The sequence below is a fragment of the Ptychodera flava genome, assembly GCF_041260155.1.
Source record: "Ptychodera flava strain L36383 chromosome 23 unlocalized genomic scaffold, AS_Pfla_20210202 Scaffold_24__1_contigs__length_23054250_pilon, whole genome shotgun sequence".
Classification (NCBI taxonomy): Eukaryota; Metazoa; Hemichordata; class Enteropneusta; family Ptychoderidae; genus Ptychodera; species Ptychodera flava.
The window spans coordinates 6,626,244-6,650,290 of record NW_027248278.1 but is presented as its reverse complement, the minus strand read 5'-3'; the positions used below and the strand labels follow the sequence as shown (position 1 = coordinate 6,650,290).

The 24,047-nt window shown below is 38.1% G+C and overlaps 2 protein-coding genes across 2 annotated transcripts; one reads left to right on the top strand and one right to left on the bottom strand.

The window, feature by feature from the left end:
- Positions 1–496: 496 nt before the first annotated feature.
- LOC139124987 (RNA polymerase-associated protein LEO1-like) lies at positions 497–15,790 on the bottom strand. The gene is made up of 12 exons (XM_070691103.1): positions 15,652–15,790; positions 14,098–14,844; positions 12,499–12,597; positions 11,717–11,829; positions 10,787–10,816; positions 7,643–7,873; positions 6,524–6,618; positions 5,595–5,729; positions 4,786–4,921; positions 3,764–3,956; positions 2,462–2,571; positions 497–1,078 (listed from the first exon to the last, which is right to left on the bottom strand). The coding sequence occupies exons 1-12, from the start codon at positions 15,710–15,712 to the stop codon at positions 980–982; spliced, it is 2,049 nt and encodes a 682-aa protein (XP_070547204.1). The 5' UTR covers positions 15,713–15,790; the 3' UTR covers positions 497–979.
- A 676-nt stretch (positions 15,791–16,466) lies between these two features.
- LOC139124989 (signal peptidase complex catalytic subunit SEC11A-like) lies at positions 16,467–22,790 on the top strand. Its single transcript, XM_070691105.1, has 5 exons — positions 16,467–16,622; positions 19,585–19,694; positions 20,270–20,419; positions 20,754–20,931; positions 21,470–22,790. Exons 1-5 carry the CDS (start codon positions 16,518–16,520, stop codon positions 21,518–21,520), a joined length of 594 nt encoding a protein of 197 aa, XP_070547206.1. The 5' UTR covers positions 16,467–16,517; the 3' UTR covers positions 21,521–22,790.
- The last annotated feature ends 1,257 nt before the right edge of the window (positions 22,791–24,047 follow it).

Sequence of the window (24,047 nt, the reverse complement as noted above, 5' to 3'; positions counted from 1 at the left end):
TTTTTCTAGTGTCATCAGGAGTGACACTCACTTGATAGATGTACAAGTGGAGTCGACTAGTTGAACACCATGCTTTTTTGACAAAATTTTGGAAGAAAAAGAAATATATTTTACAAAGTTAAAACGGCTGAAAGAAAATATATAAAACGTTACAGCTTTTGGTATTGGCTGTAGACTTGCTGCAAGTCTGTGGCATATAAATATCTGAGAAAATGTGAAAGAAATTGTTTGAGTTTCATTTTACAAAGGTGACAATAATTGACGTTGGTGCTCAAAGGGTTAAGCAGACTGTCGTGTTGTTGCTATGCTACTGCATAGATCTGGGGGAACGCGCTTAGCCAGCCAGTTACTACTGCCAAGAAAAGCAAAATGACTGAGGCAAGTCTTAAAAATTCAACATATAACTAAACTTTGAGGAGATAATGGTCTAAAAAATAAAATTCAGCTCGCGCCATTTTGTGGCAACTCTGGTCAAAAATTATTTTCACACTTTTTTCAGATTTTACAAAACAACTTGCATCTTTATTCTGACAAAAAAAGTGAAATTTCTGAATTTGTTACACATCATGATAAATCCTCCTTCAAGAAATGGCGGAGGTCAACATACTCCGCCAAAAAATATCAGTCTTACAAAGACTATGTTGTGACGCCCATGTTTATTTACTGTTTTTTTCAGCTGAGCAGATACAAGTACTGACATGAACATAACAAAGACAGTATTGTTTACATGCAGTGGTAATGCTGGTATGCAGCTAGATGATGACAAGAAGTTCTACACCATGTGCGCATATGTAATCCTACTGATAATATTGTCTGCCATGCATAGCGTAATCGTCCCTGTCACATCGTCATCTTTTTTGAGTAAAATGTCACACAAAGTATGACACGTGTGGTTGAGTTTGACAAATGTAAGAATGAGAAAATCAAATTTCCTATTTTTAGTTTCCATTAAAATTGACGCTGGTGGAACAAATCTGTTTCAATCGCTGTCTTCGTCATCCTCCATGATGACTGCACGCTTCTTCTTCCGAACAGCGCCCTCAGTGTCTTCTGCTTTCCGCTTCGGTCTGTCCTCATCCTGGGAGGAAAGAAATCACATGAATTTGATACCATTAAAAAAGGTATTAAATTCTAAATGTCAATATTTGGAATTTTCACAGACCGTAAAAAATAATATAAAAGCAACATTTCAGATTGCCTGTGACTTTGGCAAATTTGACCTTTGACACCTGTGCAACTTTACATCTTGGCATTTTCTTAAGAATACAGTAACTAGTGGCGTGTTAACTTTGCAAAATTCGGTCATATTTACTGAATTTTGTAACGAAATGCCGCTGGAACTGATTTTCCTGCAGAAAATATACACTTCTCAGGCAACACAATATTGAATTTTGAATACAATATGTTAAGACACAGAAAGCCTGGTCAATGCATGTATACAATCCAATCAAAATAGACAACATATTGTTCCAAACAATGTATTGTCTTTTTGATGACACAAAAATACAGTTATTGATTAAACACTACAAAATACTGCATTCTGGAAATAACTGCATTTATAACATTTTCAAAACAAATTCTAACTCAGCATAAATAGAAACCATGATCTTGGGAAGAATTCTTTTACATTTTTGTGCAGTCACCCAGGGTCAAAAACGGGGATGATTTTATTGATGTTTTTGATATTTGTTGAACATGATGAGATGATACGATAGTGTTCTCAATTCCTTTTCCAATATTTTGTTGCAAAATACTTTTAATTGAGGCTTTTTTCACATACAGGAATATATTTTCTCTTGGTATTTTTAATTTTTGGGTATGGAGGGCCAGCACTTCCTTTTATAAAACCCATTAATTCAACTTATATAACCCTTTCACCACCATGGTTTGTCCCAAATCCATTGTTTCTATGGTAAAGTTGGACCTCTACACAGGGAACTGGGGGTGAAAGGTTAAGTTCATCTACTTTGTCTATTGGCTATTTGTTTGGAAGTAATGGGAAGAGGATTTTGTTGATGAAAAATAAAACAGACGAGACACTTGTTGGTAAGTGTCAGAGTGACACACACAATGATCATATATGCCAGTTGTTTTTGCCAAACTCAAACTCTGAAATGTTCAAGAACAAATCCTGGTATTAACCCTTTGAGTGCTGTAATTGTTCCTACCAAAATTTCAGTGCAACATTTTACCAATTTTTATGAATTTTTCCGTAATTGATTTGATAATTTTGCCCCAAATGGACATCACATTTCATTGGCTACAAGTTTGCATCAAAACTTTGGCAAAATTCTGGAAAATAAGTGACTGGGGTTTATTTTAAACCCTTTCACCACCATGGTTTGTCCCAAATCCATTGTTTCTATGGTAAAGTTGGACCTGTATACAGGGAACTGGGGGTGAAAGGGTTAAAGGGGATAAATATTGACTTTGGCACACAAAGGGTCAAAGCAATCCATACCTCATCGTCGTCATCACTGTCCAGTGTCTTGGCCTTCATCAGTTTTTGCTGTTCTACGTCTGAGTCGGCGCCCTCATCACTGTCCGAAGAATAGATTGGCGGCCTCACATCTGTAGGCGTTTCAAAAAGACAGAGGTACAGTTGGAGGACAAAAAGGCGGCAAAAACAGCAATGTTGCACACACAAACTGTATAGAGCTTTGGTACAGAGTTTAGTCAGTTTGTAACCTACGCCTGCAAGATCTGTCAGCGACAACTTTGTGACCCGATAACTCTACTCTGTAATAAAATGTTGCAACCTGACAATTGCCATGTTTGTTGCAAAACAAATCTTACGGGATTGTGCACCTCAATAGAGATAAAATAAAATTTCATTCAAATTTTCCTCAATGACACTTTCAACAATTCTCTTACCAACTCAAGAATAAATACAAGGGGTCGATCTGCAAAGTTTTGTAATGGAGAAAGAAATTCAAAATGGCCGCAATCCCTATGTTAACTTTATAGAGAAAAATAAAATTTTCAATTTCATTAAAAGTTAGACAGAGAAAACTTTTCTTTCTCAGAGAGCTTCAAAATGAGACCCTAGAAGTAGACAAGTACTGTAAAAATTTGAGAGTCTGAATATCTGTCCCCGAGGTGCATTCCACAAATAAATGCAGGGGATAAACACAGGCACAGTACTACACATTTCTATGTATCTTTCTGCACATAGTTTTACTTCTACTGTGGTCCATGTGAATTCAGGATTTAACAAATAAGAGAGTGATGTTTTCTTTGGCATAGTTTTTCTATGGCACATAGGTTATATCATGACAAATAATTCACTGGATGATTGTGCTATCAGGCAGCAAACTAAATGTTTCTATATTCGTGCAAATGCTCTGCTCCGTAAATTTTCACACTGTTCTGCTCATGTGAAGATTTCACTCTTTAGAAGTTTTTGCACTAACATGTATTGTTCTCAGCTGTGGACTTCTCACACAAAAAAGAGTTTAAACAATCTTAGAGTGGCATACATGTATAACAATTCCTTTAGAATTCTGATGGGGTACACTCATGACGGTAGCGCAAGTGTTATGTTTGTTTCAAATACAATTCCTACTTTTGAGGCCATGAGACGCAAAGCAATGTATAATTTTCATGAACGTTTATGTGCTCGCTACTTAATTCTGATGCTCTTTTGCATTCAAAGCATGAATTGTGGACACCTTTTCAGTAACACTCATGCAACTTTGTTCAATTTATCCGACATTCATTCAAAATATACTGAGAAAGCTATGACAGTAACACAGACGCTGACCTCGTGTATTTCCTTTCTTGTATTTACTCTTGATTGCCGCTAAGCTGATGGCCGTGTCTTCATCTTCTTCATCCTCTTCGTATCTGTCAGGTTCGATGTAAGAGGCACTGAGACCGCGATGGTGACTCTTCTCTCGTATTCTCCTCTGCTGGCTTTCACGTCTGGTTGCCGCTCGCAGTTTCTCTTCCTCTCTCTGTTGAAATTACATAACTTTAATTAAAGAACCGTCTTTGAAATGTATCATTTCTTTGATCAGTCTTTACATTCTATCAAGTGAAGGGGTCGTTGGGACTGCGCCCAAAGGTCATACGGGACCCATATGACCAATGTAAACACTGTATCTAAGGTATGTTGGTGATTGATAAAAATTAAAACATGCTTGTCATAATCTACATCGTGAGGTTTAAATGTTGTAGCTATGTTGATGTGATGTATCTAGATACCATGCATGGAATCTATAATTTGTTAAAAACAAAATCACGCAGGCACAGTTCCAACAACCCTCTTCCTTCAAACAGATGTCATTATTTTTTCAAATTGTTTTGTTTATTTCTATTTCGTGTGAAAAATTATTCATGTTGTTCTGCTATCCAAAACATGTTAGATTATTTATCACCAGATCTCTACTCACACCCTGCATATATACCGGTACATAACATGTAAATATGCTAATGACATGATTTCTGGATGTATCATATTTAAATTATGTCATCAAAACAATTATTGTTATATTTACAAGCAGGATGGATTTAGGGATCTGACAACTGAAAATTTAGCATGTTTCAGTGTGCAGTACATGTTTAATGTCACTGAGACATGCCAGTATTAAATAATAACACATGACAGTGAGGGCAATATCACTATTTGTGGCCTGCCCAAGGGATGGTGATCTTGACCAAAGTATTGATGATGCCTGAGCTGCAGGTGTCATCAATATTTCAGTCAGGATCACTAGACTGGCCCTGTGCTGTTCTAGAGCTTTGATGGCAATTGTCATGGTTACAAGAATGACTCTGACTTACCTTAATCATTTCAGCCCTGTGTTGCTCTGGGTCTTTGGTGGCGATGGGCAGTACCCTGACTTTCTGTGTCTTGGAGTATCTGTCGGCTAAGGAGAGTGTCATCTTCCGATGTGTAGCACTGTCTGTGGAGTGAGGTCTGCAACAGGAAACGGGCAGTTGTTGTCAGTGTGTCTCTCACGCGTGGGTTTTACCAGTTCACTCCCCACCCCCAACCCCCACCCCCATTCCGTGTAAACATGTCTGCAATCACCATTGGTAATAATGCATTAAAGAGATCACACAGACTTAATTACGTGAGGCCTGAATGTCATACAGTGGTATTAACCCTTTGCACCCTGACCCCCTGGTACTCTATGACGTCATCGTACATTTATGTCCGAGCCGGGTTCAAAGGGTTAAACACACACTTGTTATTGTTTAAGCATGGAGAAATACATGTAAAACTGACGCTGAAAATCGTTAGTTTATATTTCTCCACAGAGGTAACAAAGGGATAATGGCCATGTTGAATTTCTAATATCGGTAAATGTTCAGTAATTTGTTGCCCTAGAACCACTTTGCACGGTGACCATCAGTTTTCATTCTTGATTTCCAAAGGGAATGATTTAAAGTTTCTGTACGGAAAGTTTGAGCAAAATTTTCAGACCTTCAATTTCAAGGCATAAAGGGATAAAGACAGACAAAACTTTTGAATCATGTCAAAATCAAGGTGCATACGCAAAGGGCTCGTTTTCGTGCCTCTCCAGACTGACCGCACACCAACAACAACAAATGATCTGAACTCAGCTCAAGCTGATGAATTCACTCACCTGAAGGACAACTTTGTTTTGAACACAGCTTGGCCTTGCAGACCAGTTCCTTGTCTGATGAACAAATGGTTGAAGTCGTTCTGCAAAACTGTCCTGTACACATCAAAGACTTCATTGCCAAGATGCAATGACATGCTGTGAAAAAAATAAATAAAATATCGAATAAACAAATAAAATAGATAAATCAATTGATTAATAATTACAAAATTAAGAAGCTGCAATGTAAATAATCAATCAAATGAATATAAATAGATAAATAAACTATAAACACATGAATACATAATTAATAAATCTATAAATTATAGTATAATTAAAAGCGCAAATGTGCAGCAGCAACTGAACTGCTTTGTTCTTTCAGAAAATACAATATTCTAAAAAATTAGATCGATGATTATGAACTGAAGCTTCTGCAGGTACAATTTACATATTTAGTTATAAGCATGTGTAAAAGAAGTATCTAATGTTAACATGGTTGAATCTGGTGTGACTGTTTGTTTGAACTATTTGTTTTTGCAGAAGTTTAATGCTTCAAAACATTTTGGCAGTCATAGTGGTAAATACTCATATGGGCACCAGCACTGATTCACAGTTTGGCTACATGTTGACAGTGAAACAGGATGATTGGCTAGCTACTAATAAGTAAAGAAGCACCGACTGCTTTGACACTTTCACTAGCAGATTTCACTCCACACCCATTATTCTTGAAGACGTTGGTGGATTTATGTGCAGAGAAATGGAGGGGTTTGACCCCTTACTTCTACAGCTTTCTTCAAGAAATCCACAACTGAAGCTTAACTTTTACACTAAGCTACATGTATATTATCCAGCAGGGTGTGTCATTTCTCATAAGAAGCATCACATACACACACACACAATCAGGGTGGGTGGGAGCAGATGGGAGTGGGGGGTGTAATGAAATCCAGTTTTACCTGCCGTCCGACCATTTGACAATCCTGGCATTGCTTTCCTTTTGTTCATTTCCATCCTCATCCACAGTTTTCCTCCATCGGATCGTGTTCTCCACCTGTCAAGGAATCATCACATCGCTGGATAAATTTGTGAGAAAAAGCCTGTGATTTCACAACAAAATGGCCAAATACAGTGCATTCATGCATTAAGGTAGCATGCACCTCAAAAATGAAAGACTGAAACTTTTGCTGAAACTTTAATCAATGAAACTTTCAACCATTCTCTAATAAATCAAGAATAAAAATCAAGTGTCACCATGCAAAGCTAACTACTGCATATTTGCAAATCAAAATAGCCACCATCCCTGTGTTAACTAAATGGGAAAAATGTAAGTTTTGAGTTTCAAAAAATCAGGAATAAAATGTTTTCTTACTTCAAGAGCTTTGACATGAGCCCCAACAAGTGGTAGATAAGAATAATATTTGGACAAATTTGAGAGTCTGAATATCTGTTGCTGAGGCCCATTCCACCGTACCTTGCACACTGCAATATCATATCAAGTTTGGATGCAGGAATGTATGGACGTTTGCATCTTTCCTGCAATCTCCAGCACAAAAGTAAAACACTGGGGGCCATATTAATTATAGAGTAAATCAATGCTTGTCTGGGGGTGCCTTTCATGATGAACAGATACATGTACAAACATACTCCCTAAGCTAGTCCTGGATTATACAGTCATTTTGCAGCCTTGCCTATTCTTCAGTAGCATTGATGGAATCACAACTTTGTCACATACTCTAGTACATCACATTCTGAACTTACCATATTCTCGACCGCGGGTCATCCGGGTACTTGCGGTTTTTTACGTCATTTTTGCGTCACAGCACCGTGAAGGGGTTCGGATTTTTCAACCACCAAAACAATATTCAAAGTTTCAATATACCTAAATGACATAACTTTTAGTTCTGCTTTTTTCTACACAATTTCTGTGTCATTCGCTCTTCTGTATCGTCTGATCTCTCATTCACCGCGCTCGTAGCGTTTCACCTACTGACGTCACTCCGCGGTCGAGAATAGTAAGTAGTGCCATGAATACCAAAATGAATGAAATTGCAAACATACAATATGTTTTATTCTACCTTTAATTTCAGTCTAGTTCTACCTTCTTCATCCAAGACCTCGTCTTCTTCAACTTCGTCTTCATACGTTGCTGGGTCAAAGGGACGCGTCTCCACACTGAGGAAGTTGGGCAGCTTGGCAAAGTGCAACTCACTGCCAAGATCTGCTGTAATTTTGGGAATCTCAACTTCAATTTTTGTCAATGGGACTTCTTCTGGTTCGCCCTCTTCAGCCTGTTCTAGATCTTGAAGCTGTGAAAAAAATGTGGAAAACAGCTATTTTGCTTATCCTTCCACAACCGATCAATGGTTAATCCAAATACTTTTTGTGCCAATGTAGGACTAATGTACAGGGAGGGTGGATTCAAGAATTCATACTAGGAGATGGAGCGCACATCTTGAGAGGGGTTGGTAAGGACACTGACATGAAAGTACCATCAAAACCCTATTAATTCGACCACTCTAATCGATAATTGCAAAGTGTAACTAATTTTTTTCTGGCAGCATTATAAGGGTTTTTACGGTATAGTAAACAAGTAATCTTTTTTTCCAAAATACATGCACACACATTTTTTTTCAGTCATTGGTCATCTAGATATTGTTTTTAACCCTTTTCCTGCCAAGTCCATATTTCACCACCAGGTCAAGATGGTTAAACTTAATGAAACACAACGTATTCCATATGATGTATTTTAACATAATACTGTACATTTGAAGGCTGTTGAAACATAATACTGTAAAGTTGATTTTTTTTGAACAAAAGATGCTACAACATACCAAGCCAAGTTGGTGAAAATACGTCATGTTTTGGCTCAATACCGCTTTTTTCTGACTTGGCTGATGGTGAAGTGATACAGTTATTACTGTATGGCAGGAAAAGGGTTAAAGGAATGGGCTTTCAGAAATGTTTCTGATCTGATTAATTTTTTTGCACTTTAGGAAACCCCCTCAAAAACACTGGTCACTCCGTAACTTATATGTGACTTATTTTCAAGGTCTATTTTCTATAACACAAAAGACATAAGAAAGACAGGAACAGGCTTATCCTGTATGACATTTTCTGACTTATGACCTTTTCATGACCCCTCATGACCTTTACTATGACCCCTGCATAACCTGACGTATTCATTTTTTAACTTAAAACGATCCAACTGCCGACATGAATGTGACAAAATTAGAACGTTTGTTGTGGCAGTAATTCTGACATGTAGCAAAATGTTGAATCTAACTTTAGTGTTCAGAAATACTCTGGCATGTGTAGCATACAGTCATTACTTTATATTAAGCCTTTGAGCGCCAAAGTCCATTTTTGTCACCTTTATAAAATATACCACAGTCAATCTTTGTCAGATTTTTGCAAAAATTTTGATAAACATAGGGCCAAAGTCCCTGAAGCTACTATAGACATGGATACAAAATTAAGTATTTCCTGACTCTATGAAATTATCTCACTAAGGTCATCCTAGGGACATGTAAACCAAATATTAAAGCTGTCTGACCAGCGGTTTTGAAAAAAGCGACTCAACAGTTGACAGAGCTCTGCTGTGTTATGTAGAGAATAACCTTTTGTGACACATGTATTGATGAAGAAGGTGGATATCTGTGATTTATAACATTGAAAGTGAGTTCTGTTGAATAAGTTGAGACTGTACATACTCAGAGAAAGCACACTGAAGAGACAAATGTTTGAAACGTTAAGAAGTTCAAGGTCATCAAAAGCATTATAAGGAATCATGTAACTTTCATTGCACTGTTTACACAGATTGCATAATTGCTATAAATAGCACATGAGAATATCTTACAGAAACCCTATCACTTTGACCACTCTTATAATTGACCACTCTATTTTTTTCCTCAAAAAGTAATTTTATTTTATCCTTACCAAGTCAACCATAAATGGAAATTAGAACTTTCTCTATCTCTATCTCTATCTCTATTGACTATTTTGAGCAATTTCTTTTGGATAACATACAGGGCACAATAAATGACGGTTCAAAATATGTCAAAGTTGGGATTCAGGAAAGTTGCCTTTACATGTTTTAATCCTCCAGGATGGTAAGCATTTCACTATGAACTGTCAAAAAAAGTTGAACTTTCTGATAATTCTACACTAAAATTATTTTGGCTTTGATGATTTCCTAATTCAATTATTTAAAATCATATTAATTATTTTTTTCTGGGTGAATTGATAGGGTTTATACAGTACAAGAATTACATACAATGTAAGTCAAATTTTGACCAAAAATGACAAAAAATTCCTTAAAAATACACATTTGCATATTTCATCACAATTTGAACAAATCTAAGTTGGGTTACCCCTAGGGACCTGTACATCAAATAACAAAGCTGTCTAACCAGTGGTTATGAAGAGAAGATTTTTTACCAAAAACACCTTTTTTGGCATTAATTTGCCTATTTTCAACAATATCAAAAAATTAAAAAAAACAGTTTCTCAAAATCATACTTTTCATCTACACAACAAATATCAAATCAGTAAGTACTGCAGTTCTCAAGATATTTGAGTGGACGGACGCCTCACAAACGGACATACATACATACATACATACATACAGACTGACGACGGACGCCGGACGGATACCCATCCCAATAGCTTCTATAGACTATAGTCTATAGTAGCTAAAAAACTGTAGCCGATGAAATGTGATATCCATTTGGTACAAAATTGTGGAAAAACTTACAGAAAAGTTCACAAAAATTGGTAAAATATTGCAGCATAAAATGTTGATGGGAAAAATTACAGCAGAGAAAGGGTTAAACTTTTTTAATGTGAGTGGGATAGATAAGCTGGCACATTTTGTCCAGATTGATGAACATAAAGGTGAGAGAAATAACTCTTTATTGGGCCACATCGCCATTGATCTTTCATCCAACTCTAACAAAAACTGAGGAACTCACTAACAATGCAACAATATACGGCCCTTAAACCCTGGCTCAAAAGGCTCAGGATTGGGATTAACTGAGGTGTTAAGAGGATTAAGAGGCATTTCTGTCTTTTGTCTTTTTTGAAATTGCAATCATTATATAAATATGTTGCTAGATTTTTGGATTAAGTTAGCAAGGGGTTTTAACACTTGCAATCTTGGCTTGGTATCATTGTTTTCCATTGACAAGAGTAATGTGATGAAGGAGAGTTTGAAAACTTACCAGACGTTGATGTTCAGCCAGCTCTTCCCTCTATCAAATAAATAAATTCGAAATAAAGAAATAATCAATAAAGTTATAAATAAAGTTAATTATTTACTTATTTAATTTATCAAATCTCTCAAGGAAAAGCAAGCTTGCAAAATAAGTCCCTATAAATTTTCTTTGAAATACGCACAAGGACCAGCCTTTTTAATAGGTACGGCTCTCTAGTTTGTTGACATGACGGTTACAGTGGTCCCACTTTAACACCAGGTCAGGACGTACAAATTCTGGTTGTGGTGGCAAAAAAAAAAAGCACAGGTGGATAAAACCAACAAGTAGTTTGTGAACACATGATTAAATTTGTGCAAAATACCCCCAATTTTTCATAAAACCAATAATTTTCACAGTAATATGTACATGAATGCTGATGCTTCAGAAAGCAGATATATTGGTTTCGTCCTCATATGTAAGCATCTAAACATGAAACGAGGCAGAGATGTTTTATGTTCCTTGATTATACAAAGTCACCTGTCGCAGCTGTGCAAAGCGCCACCAGTGTTCAGAATGAGAAAACCTACAGCAACAAATTGCATGTCCTACCATAAGGATTGCACCAAAAACATGTGCTATGCTACAATATCCGTGACACACATTGATACTAGTTGCCATAGACTACCATTATGTCTAAGTTCATTCACCTTTCACTGGTAACAACTTGATTTGTCCCTGCAATTCTTACAGTATAGTTGGAACTACATATGTGAAAATGGGGAGGTCAGGGTATCATATTAACAGCAATACTGGATACACTGTTGTTGGGGGGCAACCCGTATCTTGCCATCTATACACACCTATCTCTCACATCCTTTCCTTTGATATAACTCTTTTGTTTTAAACCATGCGAATGGACTGCTACATTTGAAGACAGGGGTGAATGACTGGACCTACCCTCTCATCTTCTTCGGCTTCTTGTTTCTTTTTTTCTTCCGATTCCTCATCACTTCCCTCTGAGCTGATGTCCCCGGCATCACCAAAGAGATCTTCCTGAGTAGCTGTTACTTCTATTGAAAGATTGCACAAAACAAACGACAGTCATCGTACAGTAATCTCTACAAAGTTTTGATTCTAATTTGAAAGAGATTGGACAAGTACAATGTAGGTGATTTCAGAGAAACGCATGTTTGGACCAAAATAGGGACATTGGCCTTATGCATATGCTAATACAACAAATCTCAATAAGGGCATCATCAGGAGTATGTAGATAAACTAATTATCAAAGAAATGTGGCCAGTTATTTCTGATTTTTTATTTTTAATCATTTACGGTACACATTTTTTAGCTTCTTTACACGTTTTTGAAAGTAGCACTCTCATTTCAATGAAGTTCAATCTCCAACCCACGATGCATCTTCATAGAAATATTTACGTGATATACACAGCAGTTTTTGAGTTTTGTGATCTATGAACAATACAGCCATACAAGAATAGCCCCCTTACGGCACATGTGTGTGCCCAATGAAAATGCACAAATGTGTGAATGTAGGAATGTGTGTATGTATGCATAATTTTGTATGTATGAATGTATATACATATGTATGATATATGTTCCAGTATGTATGTATATACCAGTATGTATGTATGTATGTATGTATGTATGTATGTAGGATAATATGTGTATGTGTATACATATGGCCCACCCGATTAAATCGCCTTGTGGAAAAACCTGCACACCTGCTTGTTCATTATCACTATCCGAGTCCCTTGTAGCTGTTTTCTTCTTATGCTTCCTTCCTATCACATCTTCATCATCGCTGTCACTCAAACCACTCCCTACAGGAGGAGTAAAAGTGAAGTATGTGAAATAAATTTAACCCTTTCACTTCGATTTCCCTCTCTAGTGATCCAACCTAACTGTAGGAACAATGGGATTGGTTCAAACCAAGGTGGTGAAAGGGGCACTTACTGACTGACTATAGAGCAAGCACACCCTGTCTTAAGGTAGAACGCACCTCGGGGACAGACATTCGGACTCTCAAACTTTTACAATTCTCTTCTGACATACTACATGTGGGGGTTCATTTTAAAGCTCTTGGTGAAAGAAAACTTTTCACCGGCTTAGTTTTTTGAAATTCGAAAATTTTTATTTTTCACCATAGAGTTAACACAGGGATGGCGGCCATTTTGAATTTTAGATGTCGGTAAATCTCGGGTAATTTGTTTCTCTAGTACCAAACTTTGCACGGTGACCCCCTATTTTTATTCTTGATTTTGAAAGAGAATGATTGAAAGATTCCTTGAGGAAAGTTTGAGCAAAAGTTTAAGTCTTTCACTTTCGAGGTGCATATTACCTTAAGCAATTTCAGTAGCACAACTTTTGCAATATCACAGGCATAGATTGCAAAATTTGACTGCAATTATATAATACAATGTTTAGTCTTGGCCTAAGACCATATGACTATATGACTATAATGACACACTGTGAAACACATCGTACATACACCATCAATTGCACAATCTATTATATTCAGAATTCATCATTGAATGATAAGGCTTGATTTCTGTTGAACAATATAAGGTTCTTTACAAAATACAAGGACTCATGTGCGAGTATATTGCACAGCAGAGGTAATGTATGAGACGTGTAGCATTGGGAAAATACTGAAGCGTACCATGCAAAAGGACATAAATCTAGGTATTTTGTGAATGATATACCTTATTATCATACGCTTTATTAAAATTAGCCAAATGATACGCATTGTGTGGGATTTAGTGAAAAATATAACAACTATAGTAAACATCACCAGGGATGGTGCAATGTGGGCATGCATATGTCATAATACGAGCTTGTTACAAAAATACTGTAAAAAAGAACGTATGAGCCTGTTACTGCAGCGCATTGCTTAACGTGAGGTGTAGGGCAATGCAAGACACTTACGTCAAGGTGCATAAATGTGTTTTACAATATTTTTATATCGTTCTTACTATTGCAATTGTATATTTATATTCATGACTGGGGCATTGAATGGACTAGTTGTTACAATCGAGATGCAATGTAATGACAGGTTTTCTTTCAAAGTACACCAGTAGCACAGAGCAGGATCTCTGCAAAAACTCTGACAGCATGTGTTAGTGTGTAACTACACATGCAGAATGAAGATCAAATCTTTATACTCCACTATCGGTTCCCATGACCTTGCAAAAGTGAAAGCAACGAGGCATTCGCATGATGCACCACAATTATGGTACTCGCTTGGAACAGTAAAGTTACACAGAAGGGGTACTGTCATTGAATCATGGTAGATGTGGAATAATCAAGGACAATTCACTTACCAGCTTTATTTTCATTCTCTTCTTTATCACCTTCTGAGCCACTATCCTGCTCTCTCTCAGCATCAGACTCTGCCATCTTTCCTGAATCTGCTTTCTCACTTCCATCATCACCTTCTTCACCATCTTCCATTCTCTCCATCATCTCCTTGTCCGAATCCTCTTCCTGTTCAGACCCACCCTCCCCTCGTTCTGAGCCCTCTCCCTCCATTTCCTCCCTGTCAGAGTCTTGCCCCCTGTCCGAACCCTCTCCGTGGTCTGATCCCCCTTCTGCCTCGGAGTCCTGTTCCCTGTCAGATCCTACCTCTCTGTCTGATCCCTCCCCTTGGTTCGAACCCTCTTCCTCCCCTTGGTAGGACCCCTCCTCCCTGTCTGACTCTTCCTCCTCCTTTTGGAATTGTTCATCTCCCGATGCTTCATTGTCTGATGCATTACCCTCCCATTCTCCTCCCTCCTCTTGTCCTGATCCCTCCTGCTCCCCCTCCCCTTCTGAACCCTCATTTTCCGACTCTCCTCCAGAAGCTGCTACCTCCTCTTCAGATCCTTCAACGCCGGACCCTTCATTCCCAGATTCCTCTTCATTTCCAGACTCCATTTCTTCATTCCCAGATTCTGCTTCTTCATTCCCAGATTCCATTGCTTCATTCCCGGACTCTGCCGCATCCTCCTCCTCCTCCCCGCTTTCATTCTCTTCCCCAGGACTGCCCTGTTCTGAACCTTCCCCTTCCTCTGAGCCAGCATCAGAATTATCTGTCAAAATGAACGATTAAAACCGATGACTTAAAAATATAATTGTATTGTATCATGAATCTGTACTAGAATGTCTTTTGACATAATCACATATGATCTAAAATGTCCTTGATGATGTGCAAATCACAGTCGCTTGTGAATCGATACACGATGTTCCTGACTGTGTGGTGTGCATTAGAAACGTAGGTATATAATGTATACCACACAGCAGCCGTCGGGTTTCGATTCACAAGCGACTGTAGTGCATATGACAGTTGCACTGCCAAATTCAGGCTGTTTTCTTTGTTCATTTTATTACACATTAATCGTTAGCGACCGAGGGAGAAGTTACATGTAATACTGCCAGGAGTAGGGGCATAGAATCGATCGAAGCCCTCCTCCCCGATGGTCCCATATCTGTTCCAGCTCGTATGTTTGCGTCCATTTATCTTGAGAGGGCCCAAATTCTATTCTGTCAGTAATGACGACTGAACGAGCGCTGTTGTTTGGGCGCCCGTAGCACCTCCTGGCCAATGGACATATAGGAAATAATATATATATGGCTCTTTTTGATCAAGGATACTGGGATCAAACTCAAATGAACGTAGACAGTTGAGACAGGCACAAAGCATTACGAACTCCGCTCAGTGTCGACCACCAGTAATACAGTATGTAACATTACACGTGTGTTGAGGAAGCAGAACCTCGTAAAGACGGTTACGTCTGGCGCCTGATTGCTAAAGTTAATGTAATGTCTCTCCAGATTAACCAAGAACATTCGTTGAAAGAGTAGAATTGTCATGATATTATACAAGTGAAGATACGAACCGTTTCTTTCTTCTTCACTCTCTTCGATGTCGGACCCAAACAAATCCTGCAGTTCCGCCATCTTGGACTGGAGCGAACCATTATTCCAGCGGGGACGAAAGGGTGGAATTACCTCAATCTGATTAAAATGCAATGGAGAAATGGTTCGGTCCACAGGCATTCAACGCCACCACAGTCACATGTTTTCTGACAGACCGCTCTGCGCCTACGTGCCCAGACTCTCAGATGTGTGTCACATATATGCCTGGTTCTTCTCAGGCACTTGACACGTGACTGTGATTTGACAAAAATGCAAGCGGACCGTCACTTATCGCAACCAGCAAGAATATTCTCACTGGTTGCATCAGTGACGGTTTGAGTGCATTGAGTCGAATGCCTGTGGTTCGCCCTTTTACGTTATTGTACTACGGTCTTTTTGTACGGTCCTATACACAGTCTGCGAAAGATAGGAAAAGTTACGCATATAATGGAATATATAGCGTCCGCTAGGTTTACGGACATCCTCCGGACACGTTTCCCATTTTCATTTTAATCTCTATCTTTTGCAATGTTGACCGACCGATAAAATCCCTAATAAGTCCATGGATTAGCATTATTATTTGTGTTGACTAATTAATTACAAGATGTGTATATGAGAGATAAACGTCCTTGTAATGGGGTGTAAAACAAAGAAAGAGTCAAGAGGCTAGGTTAGGTTATATAATCATTTATTTTATTTACTCCGATCAGTCAGAGCATGGAGAAAAGGAGAGAAACTGATAGCGAAAATAGTGAGAAAAACTCAATACGTCTGGGCCGCCTGTGCTACCCTTCGGTGACAATATCTCGCATTTTCACGTTTTTGTCGAGAACGAGAAAAGAAAAGCATGAGAAGAGCTATGAATACGGAAGCGGCGAAGAAAAGCAAGTCCAATATGGGGCTGTTAGACTTCGATTTCCTGAACGATGTTCGGCGGATGAACAAGCGTCAGGTAATGTCCAATGACATAGCTAGCTACTTGAGTAATTTCAGCACGCATTTATCATTTTACAGGCAAAAAATGTCAAATTTAATGTTTTGTATTCGTCTGCGATAACTGACTCGGAAAGCTGACGTGTTCTTCCCGAAATGAATGACTTGGACTTCTCAGTTTTGTTTGCTTGATATGCTATTGTTGTATTTATTGTGATGCGAGGCCCAACTGATTTTCTATTTCTTTGCGGCTTTCGTTGCTGCGATCTAGTGCACAAAACCCATCTGCTGTCCAATGATGTCGCCGAAACCGGGCAACCGCTAGCTGTATACTATGGCTTCAAAACATGTGAGTCACACTGCACACAGTGCTGGTGCACTAGTGCTGGACTTGTGAACTCCCGAGTCCGTGTAATATAGTAACCATATGTTGTATATAAAAACGCGAGGCATGTACGTGTATTTGTTGTTTAAAATGAATTATGATCGACACTTGTCTATTGTGGTCTCCTCAAGACAACCATCCTTGCTTTGCAGTTTTGAAATCATACAAGGCCCAGCGAAGGCCTCATTTAGCCTCATAACATTACATACACTCACCATGCAGGAAGCACGCGTACGCACCTGAGCGCTCGCTTCATGATCATGGCTCGGGAGGCACTGCACTTCCAAGAACAGGTGCAACCAAATCGTAATCACTCCCTGGAATCCGAGGTTCCTCAGTACCTGATCAATACACAGTATCAGATCCTTGAAGAAGAAAATCAAAGAGGGTGTCCATACTTACCAGTGTAGAGCATATGTTTGAACCACAGCTTATAAAGCCAATGCTCAGTCAGGTGTATACAGTTGACCAAAAGACGTATTACACTTGACTTTGTTTCAAGCATAGTTGCTGTAATCATAGGTGACAAAAATTGTCTACACTTAAGTAATTGATAGTTACTTTGTACTTGAGGTAATTTGTATTATCATTGTTGGGACGTACCATGACAAAAAAAACACATCTCATAGTGTACAGTGAAAAAATATATATTCCTTTGCACAGGCTTCTGCACATATAGTTTTTTAAACCCTCTGTGTGCATTTTTCACAGAACAATGCTTGCTGCAGAGTGCAACATTCTTGAGTACAGTAGACCAATTACATACGGACTGCCTTTTCCTTTAAGCCAATTTGATGAACCACTGTCCAAGGAATTCTCCCTGCAAATTGAGGGAAAGTTTACATATTATAAGTACACACACATTGGTAGACTGTCGACAGTCCCTTGTGCCTTTTTTGTCTCTTCTCAGTGTAGTCTCTCGCACATACGAAGGTGGGGGAATCGCAAGCGTAACGCCAAAGGTGGGAGCTGGGCATTCTGTCAGCATACGTTGACACAAGGAACTGTTGTCTGTTGCAGGACTTTTGTTGCTATTAATTATTCATGAGATACAACGTCAAGAACAGGACGGAGGCAAAGGAAGAAAATTACTGTTGCCATGTTGGGTTTCTACTGTTTCCAGCTGGCCATGCCGTGACCTTTCAATCATTTCCTCTGCGTTAGGTTACAACTGGTTTTCCCTGTTGTTGTCGTTGAGGGCGCAGCGGAAGACAACAGTCCCTTGTGCCTTATTGCAATCGTGGCTCGCACCTTCGGCGCTTCGCTTGCGATCCCCAACCATCATATGTGCAACAGACTGCACCAATAAGAGACAGAAAAGACGCAAGGGACTTTTGACAGTCTAACAGACCGTATAGGGTTGACTCAAGGAAATTTCAAGAAATTCAGGAATTGAGATCAGAGGGCCGGGTTTGAAATATAGAGGGCAGATTTAAAACATCTCCAAAACTAAATTATGGTAAACCACAGGCTCCTCTTGGGCAACAGCTACAGATATAAGTTACTCTCCTTGCAAAGTTTTGTGGAATGAAAGCGCTGGCTCAGAAGGTCTCACAAGTTTGCAAAAATCATCCACAAGAGAAGCGATGCCTCCAGGCATATCACTGCTGTGGCTGTGGTTTGTCTAAACAGTGATGGACGGTGGCCTTGTCAAAAAGACAAGATGGAGAGTGATTAGAAAAGGCTGCTCAGATTTCAGTTCCCTGGTGTCAGTGTTTACAGTCAGTATTTGCCGCTTGAAAGCTAATGACATTCCTGTAAACTGTGGAGGGTCTTGTTTGTGGATTCCATGATGGTAGCATGATATGCCTTCACAATGTTTCAAGGCTGAATTCAAAGCAAGTATAATAAGTCCATGAGATCTTGCAGAGCAACTGTTTAAATTAAAGGGCCAATGGCTGTAAGTTTGCATGAGTTTGTCACTATTTTTGTTTCTAATGTCAACCATAATTTCTTGTTCTACTCCCCAAAACATGTTGAGATACACAGTATTCAGTTTGTAAACTCAGCCTGTATATGTGTAAACTGCATCGTTATGTTGATGAATGAATAACAAAAATGGAGACAAAATCGGCAAAACTATCAGCTCCTGGCCCTTCAAGATGTACTGGTACTCTCAGATCACAATCATATCAACAGCTTAACAATGCAACCTTACCTGCAGGGAGCTGGTAGATATTATTTTAGATGGAAATCCGCATCCCTTTCTCGTAACTTTTTTTTCGTAGGAGGCAAGGCATGTTAATGTGATTTCAGAAGCAGAACTAGAAATGGGCAGAACAAAAATACCCCTTATTCTGCCAAGTTCATATTTCACCATCAGGTCAAGTTCGTTAAGACAAAGTGAAACACAATATGTCCAATTACAAAAAACTGCACATTTGAAGGTCCCTGAAATCACAGATACTGTAAATATGATTTTTATGGACTAAAGCTGTTGGAACAGACCAAGCCAAATGGATGGAAATACGTATGGTTTTGGCTCAATACCACTTTTCACTTAGTTGGCTGATGGGGGTGATACTGTCTGGCAGGGATGCTGGAAAAGATATGAAAGTAACAGATAACAAAGCCTTGTCATTCTGTTTTGTTGTAGATGTACTATCAAGTGCTGAATTTTGGCATGATAGTGTCGTCCGCACTGATGATATGGAAAGGATTAATGGTAGTTACCGGCAGTGAAAGCCCAATAGTTGTTGTTCTCAGGTAAGGCTGCATTAGGCATACTCTCACTTGACCCTTTCAATGCTGTGATTTTTCCCACCAAAATACATTTTACCAATTTTTATGAATTTTCTGGGTTTTTTTGATAATTTTGGACCAAATTCATATTACTCTTCATTTGCTACAGTTTTTGAACAAAATTTGGGGGAAAAAATGAAAAAAAAATGTCTGAATTTGAAAAACATTTAGGGTCATATTTCATACAGTCGACAAAAATTAACTTTGGTGCTCTCAGGGTAGATACTTGAAATATTTTGCACTTGATGTAAATAGAGATCTGTGAAAAGCAAGGAACTTAGGCTGTGACAGAAGAAAACATAAAACATCTGTCTGTGTCATGTTAAATGATCTCTCACATAAAGGAAGACAATAAATACATGAAAAACCTGCAAACAAAAAGGCAGGCAACAGAGTTTCAAGGTCATTGTCATTTAAATGTAACTTTCAAAATAGTGTCATAGGCAGAACTTTACTGAAAGTTTGACAAATGGAAATTAGAAATCTGTATATTACGTATAATGTCACTTCAACAAACATCTGTCTTTCTTTCTTTCCAGTGGCAGTATGGAGCCAGCATTCTTTCGTGGTGACCTTTTGTTTCTCACCAATTATCAAGAAGAGCCCATCAGAGTTGGAGAAATTGTCGTCTTTAAGATAGAAGGCAGGGAGATACCTATAGTGCACAGAGTAATCAGACTGCATGAAAAGTAAGTTGAACCATGAACTCTGACCTCTTCAAATGTCGTCAATAGGGAGAGCCAATCAGAGTTGACTAAAGTTTTTGTCTTTAGGATAGAAGGCAGAGAAATATTCATAGTTTACTCTATCATGAATAGTAAGTTGAACCATGAACTCTGACCTCTCTTCATGTCAACAGGAGAAAGAAAAGAGATATGATTGACCCAGAGTCTCTATATAAGTAAATCACTTTTTTAGAACTCTTAGAATCAAAGACAGATATGGAGACAGAAAAAGGTAATTTAGAAATGCAAAATGTCTTGCAGTGATTTTATGATCAAATAATTATTTTGTTTACCACAGAGAAGATGGTGAGATCAAATTTTTGACCAAAGGTGATAACAACCAGGTTGACGACCGCGGTCTTTATGCCCCTGGACAGCTATGGCTACACAGAAAGGATGTCGTGGGCAGAGCCAGGGGGTTTGTGCCGTATGTTGGCATGGTGACTATATTAATGAATGACTATCCGAAGTTTAAGGTAAGCATGAAAATGAAGTCTGTTTTAGTTGGTTGGTTGTTTGTCTAGTTATTAATTTATTTTATAAAATATTCAAGCATTATTGAACATTTCAGTGATTAGGATGGGAAGTGCCCTCTACCTGATCAAAGATAAGATTCATTTGTATACATCTTTAAAGACTTAACCTAGTAAACAATGATTATGTAGTACAGCGCCCTCTATCAGATGCATGGCATATTTGACAGCCATATTGAAAAAGGAACTAACTGCATAGAATATATATATATATAGATGGTTTTAAGAGATTGCACCCTCTATAAGCAATAGAGAAAGATGCATGGCACACTCAATAGTCATTTTTACAGACCAAGTCGGTGTTCAGCATGCTAATGCTTAGACTTTTTCATTAAGTTGTGTTGTTCTTTATTGCATGTATCTGTAAGATATGAAAAGTCTACAGGAAACTTGCTTACTGTTAAAATAATATTTTCTACAAGTTGTTTTAAACTATTCAATTATGCTGATCATTCCTGTTTGTATCCTTTCATATTTGCAGTACCTTATTTTAGCCTGCCTTGGAGTATTTGTCTTAATACATCGAGAGTGACACCATTTTCCAAGAGAAGTACAGTTTTCATGTTTATTTTGCTAGGAAAGTCAACTTCTGTATGTATGTGCTGTATAAGAATTTCTTTGAAAAAATGGAAGTCTGTATAACATTTGCAGACATCAGTAGCTGTAACTGTTGTTGATTTTTAAGCAATGATACCGTATACAAGTAGCTGGTTCTGTAATTTTATTTCCATTTGCTGTACGCATAAACAATTCCAATTGCTATACGCATAAACAAGTATTGTTTAACCCTATCACCACCATGGTTTGGTCCAAACCTTTTGTTATCTCTGGTGAGTATGGACCTGTCAATAGGGAATAGGGGCTGAACAGGTTAAAGCTGCTACAGCTGTGATTTGTGATATAGTTTCCTTTATTTTCTGTCAGGACTGTTTCTGTAACACTTCCGAAATCATGTCAAAATGCCCATGTTCGATTTGGGCTGTTTGTCAACAAAATTATTGCATTTGTAAACAATGCACTGTTTCTGCAACAATAGCGTTTTGTGTATTACAAGATAATTTTGGGAGCAGGAAATGCACTCTTTTTCCAAAAAGAATTATGAAAATACCATCAAAAGTTACCGAAATCGTCCTTGGAACACTGATAAAGCAAAATACTGCACATAGTAACATGCCAGTAAAAGTACAGACAGACAGGAAAGTGAAAGGAAACAAGTGCTTTGAAAACCCACAAAAGTTACAGCTAGTGCCCGCAGGGTTAAAAATACAAATCAAAATTTTATATTTGTCAAATAGTGTAGAAGCTATCACCTATGGTACTGCATTTTAAAGTTTAGAGTTTTATTGTGTTGTGCACGCCTCATCGACAATTAAGTTTCAGGTCTAGCGCCCTCTATCATATCGATGGGTGAGACATACAGAGCCTTTAATGGTGGTGCCCAACAGCTCAAGTGGCTAAATCTCCCCTGTGAATGCCTTCACAATGTCATGTTCATATGGTTCACAGTGACTTTTTTGGGCAATACCATTTCTGTCACGGGGTTAAGAAACAAATGTTCCATTGTTTTCTGTCAAAAGTTTTCTTTATTGCAACTGTTCAGACTGTACATTTTCTCTACATCATAATTTGAAGATTGCAAAACAAGTTTCAAAAACAGCACAGACTTAAAAACATTCAAAGAATGTGTATCTTTTTACAAAGCGAAATTGAACAATTTTGATTGTCTTTGAGATTAAAAAAAACAAGAAGATATTCATGTTACCATTAAATATTCAGAAATAAAAATCTTTAATTATAGTAAATGTCTTGTGTTATTATGTACAGGAAATCAGATGTAATACTGTTTGAACATTAATGATCTTGGAATTTTTTAGGTAAAATTGATAAAAAGCATGTTAGCCTGTAGATCATAGTCAATTTGTGGACAGTTGACAGTAGCTTTTGCAGTTTCTTTTGCCTGATGATGGAGCTAGCAGTGGCTGGACCCCTCACCAATGATAAACGGTGTGCAACCAAACAAAATGGTCACAAGGGACTGTGGACAGTCCATTCAGGGGGAAGCCGTATGATACATATCTTAGCAATAAGAAATAGTCAAATTCCACATGATACTGGTAGACTAAAATTTCCATACCACCACAGAATTATGGCTGACCCTTGACCTCTGGCAAATTAATATACCAGAATATTCATATATGATAATACATATGTGTCAGCCGTATGAAATGGCATGGCAACACCTGATTGACTGCAATAAAATCAGATGACCTTCACCCCTGTATTGTGACAAAAAATGATATATGATCTGGAATTTAGTTATTCTGATCATTTAATGCTTTAAGTCTCATGCAAAGGGTATTTATGAGCATTGTGTTTTAGTATGTACGGTATATCAACCAATAATGGGTCATTATCAATTTCTGTGTAGACCTAGATAGTGTGCTTTCCATCTATGAAGGAGTGCAATCCATGAAAATGACTAAAGCTGAAGTTGATATTCTAGCAATTTCTATAATAACCCCAGAGTAGAAATTGTTTGAAAATCTCCAGTTCATGTACTATGTCAAATATTAATACTTATGTCATGATATTGCTTTCAGACTCCAAGTAAAGCAAATACCTGGTTTGTCTCCCTGACTGTTATGAATTTATCAGTCACAATGTTGCACTTTTAGACTTCCCAACTTGCTGATTTCAGTCAAAAAATAATGAAAGACATAAAAATTACAAGTTATTTGGAGCAGTATGAAATGTCAATGTTTGCACTCTAATATGAAAGATTCACAGGCGCTCCTTAGCTAGGTAGTCTGCTAAGAAGATCGATTTTCAGATCAATCTATTGATCCCGTAGTCGATATGCCCGCCACTGCAACCTAAATACTCACAAGGTGTGCAACACAATCACTCAAAAAACACACCATCCGATTTGTCAAGTAGCCATGTGCTCGCACAAATCATTCAGAACTACACTCCCATATACCTAGTTGGATCACAAATTTAACCATCTCCTCAAAAATCGATCTACTTAGCAGACTACCCAGCTAAGGAGCGCCTGTGGA

Coding starts and splice junctions, on each gene's coding strand:
- LOC139124987 (XM_070691103.1), bottom strand. CDS start 15,712: ATGGCGGAACTGCAGGATTTGTTTGGGTCCGACATCGAAGAGAGTGAA. Junction 11,830..12,498: donor TAGTGATAATGAACAAGCAG/GTGTGCAGGTTT, acceptor ATCTTTCAATAG/AAGTAACAGCTACTCAGGAA. Junction 7,874..10,786: donor TGGCTGAACATCAACGTCTG/GTAAGTTTTCAA, acceptor TTTTTTTCACAG/CTTCAAGATCTAGAACAGGC.
- LOC139124989 (XM_070691105.1), top strand. CDS start 16,518: ATGAGAAGAGCTATGAATACGGAAGCGGCGAAGAAAAGCAAGTCCAAT. Junction 16,623..19,584: donor GGCGGATGAACAAGCGTCAG/GTAATGTCCAAT, acceptor GTTTTGTTGTAG/ATGTACTATCAAGTGCTGAA. Junction 20,420..20,753: donor GTAATCAGACTGCATGAAAA/GTAAGTTGAACC, acceptor TGTTTACCACAG/AGAAGATGGTGAGATCAAAT.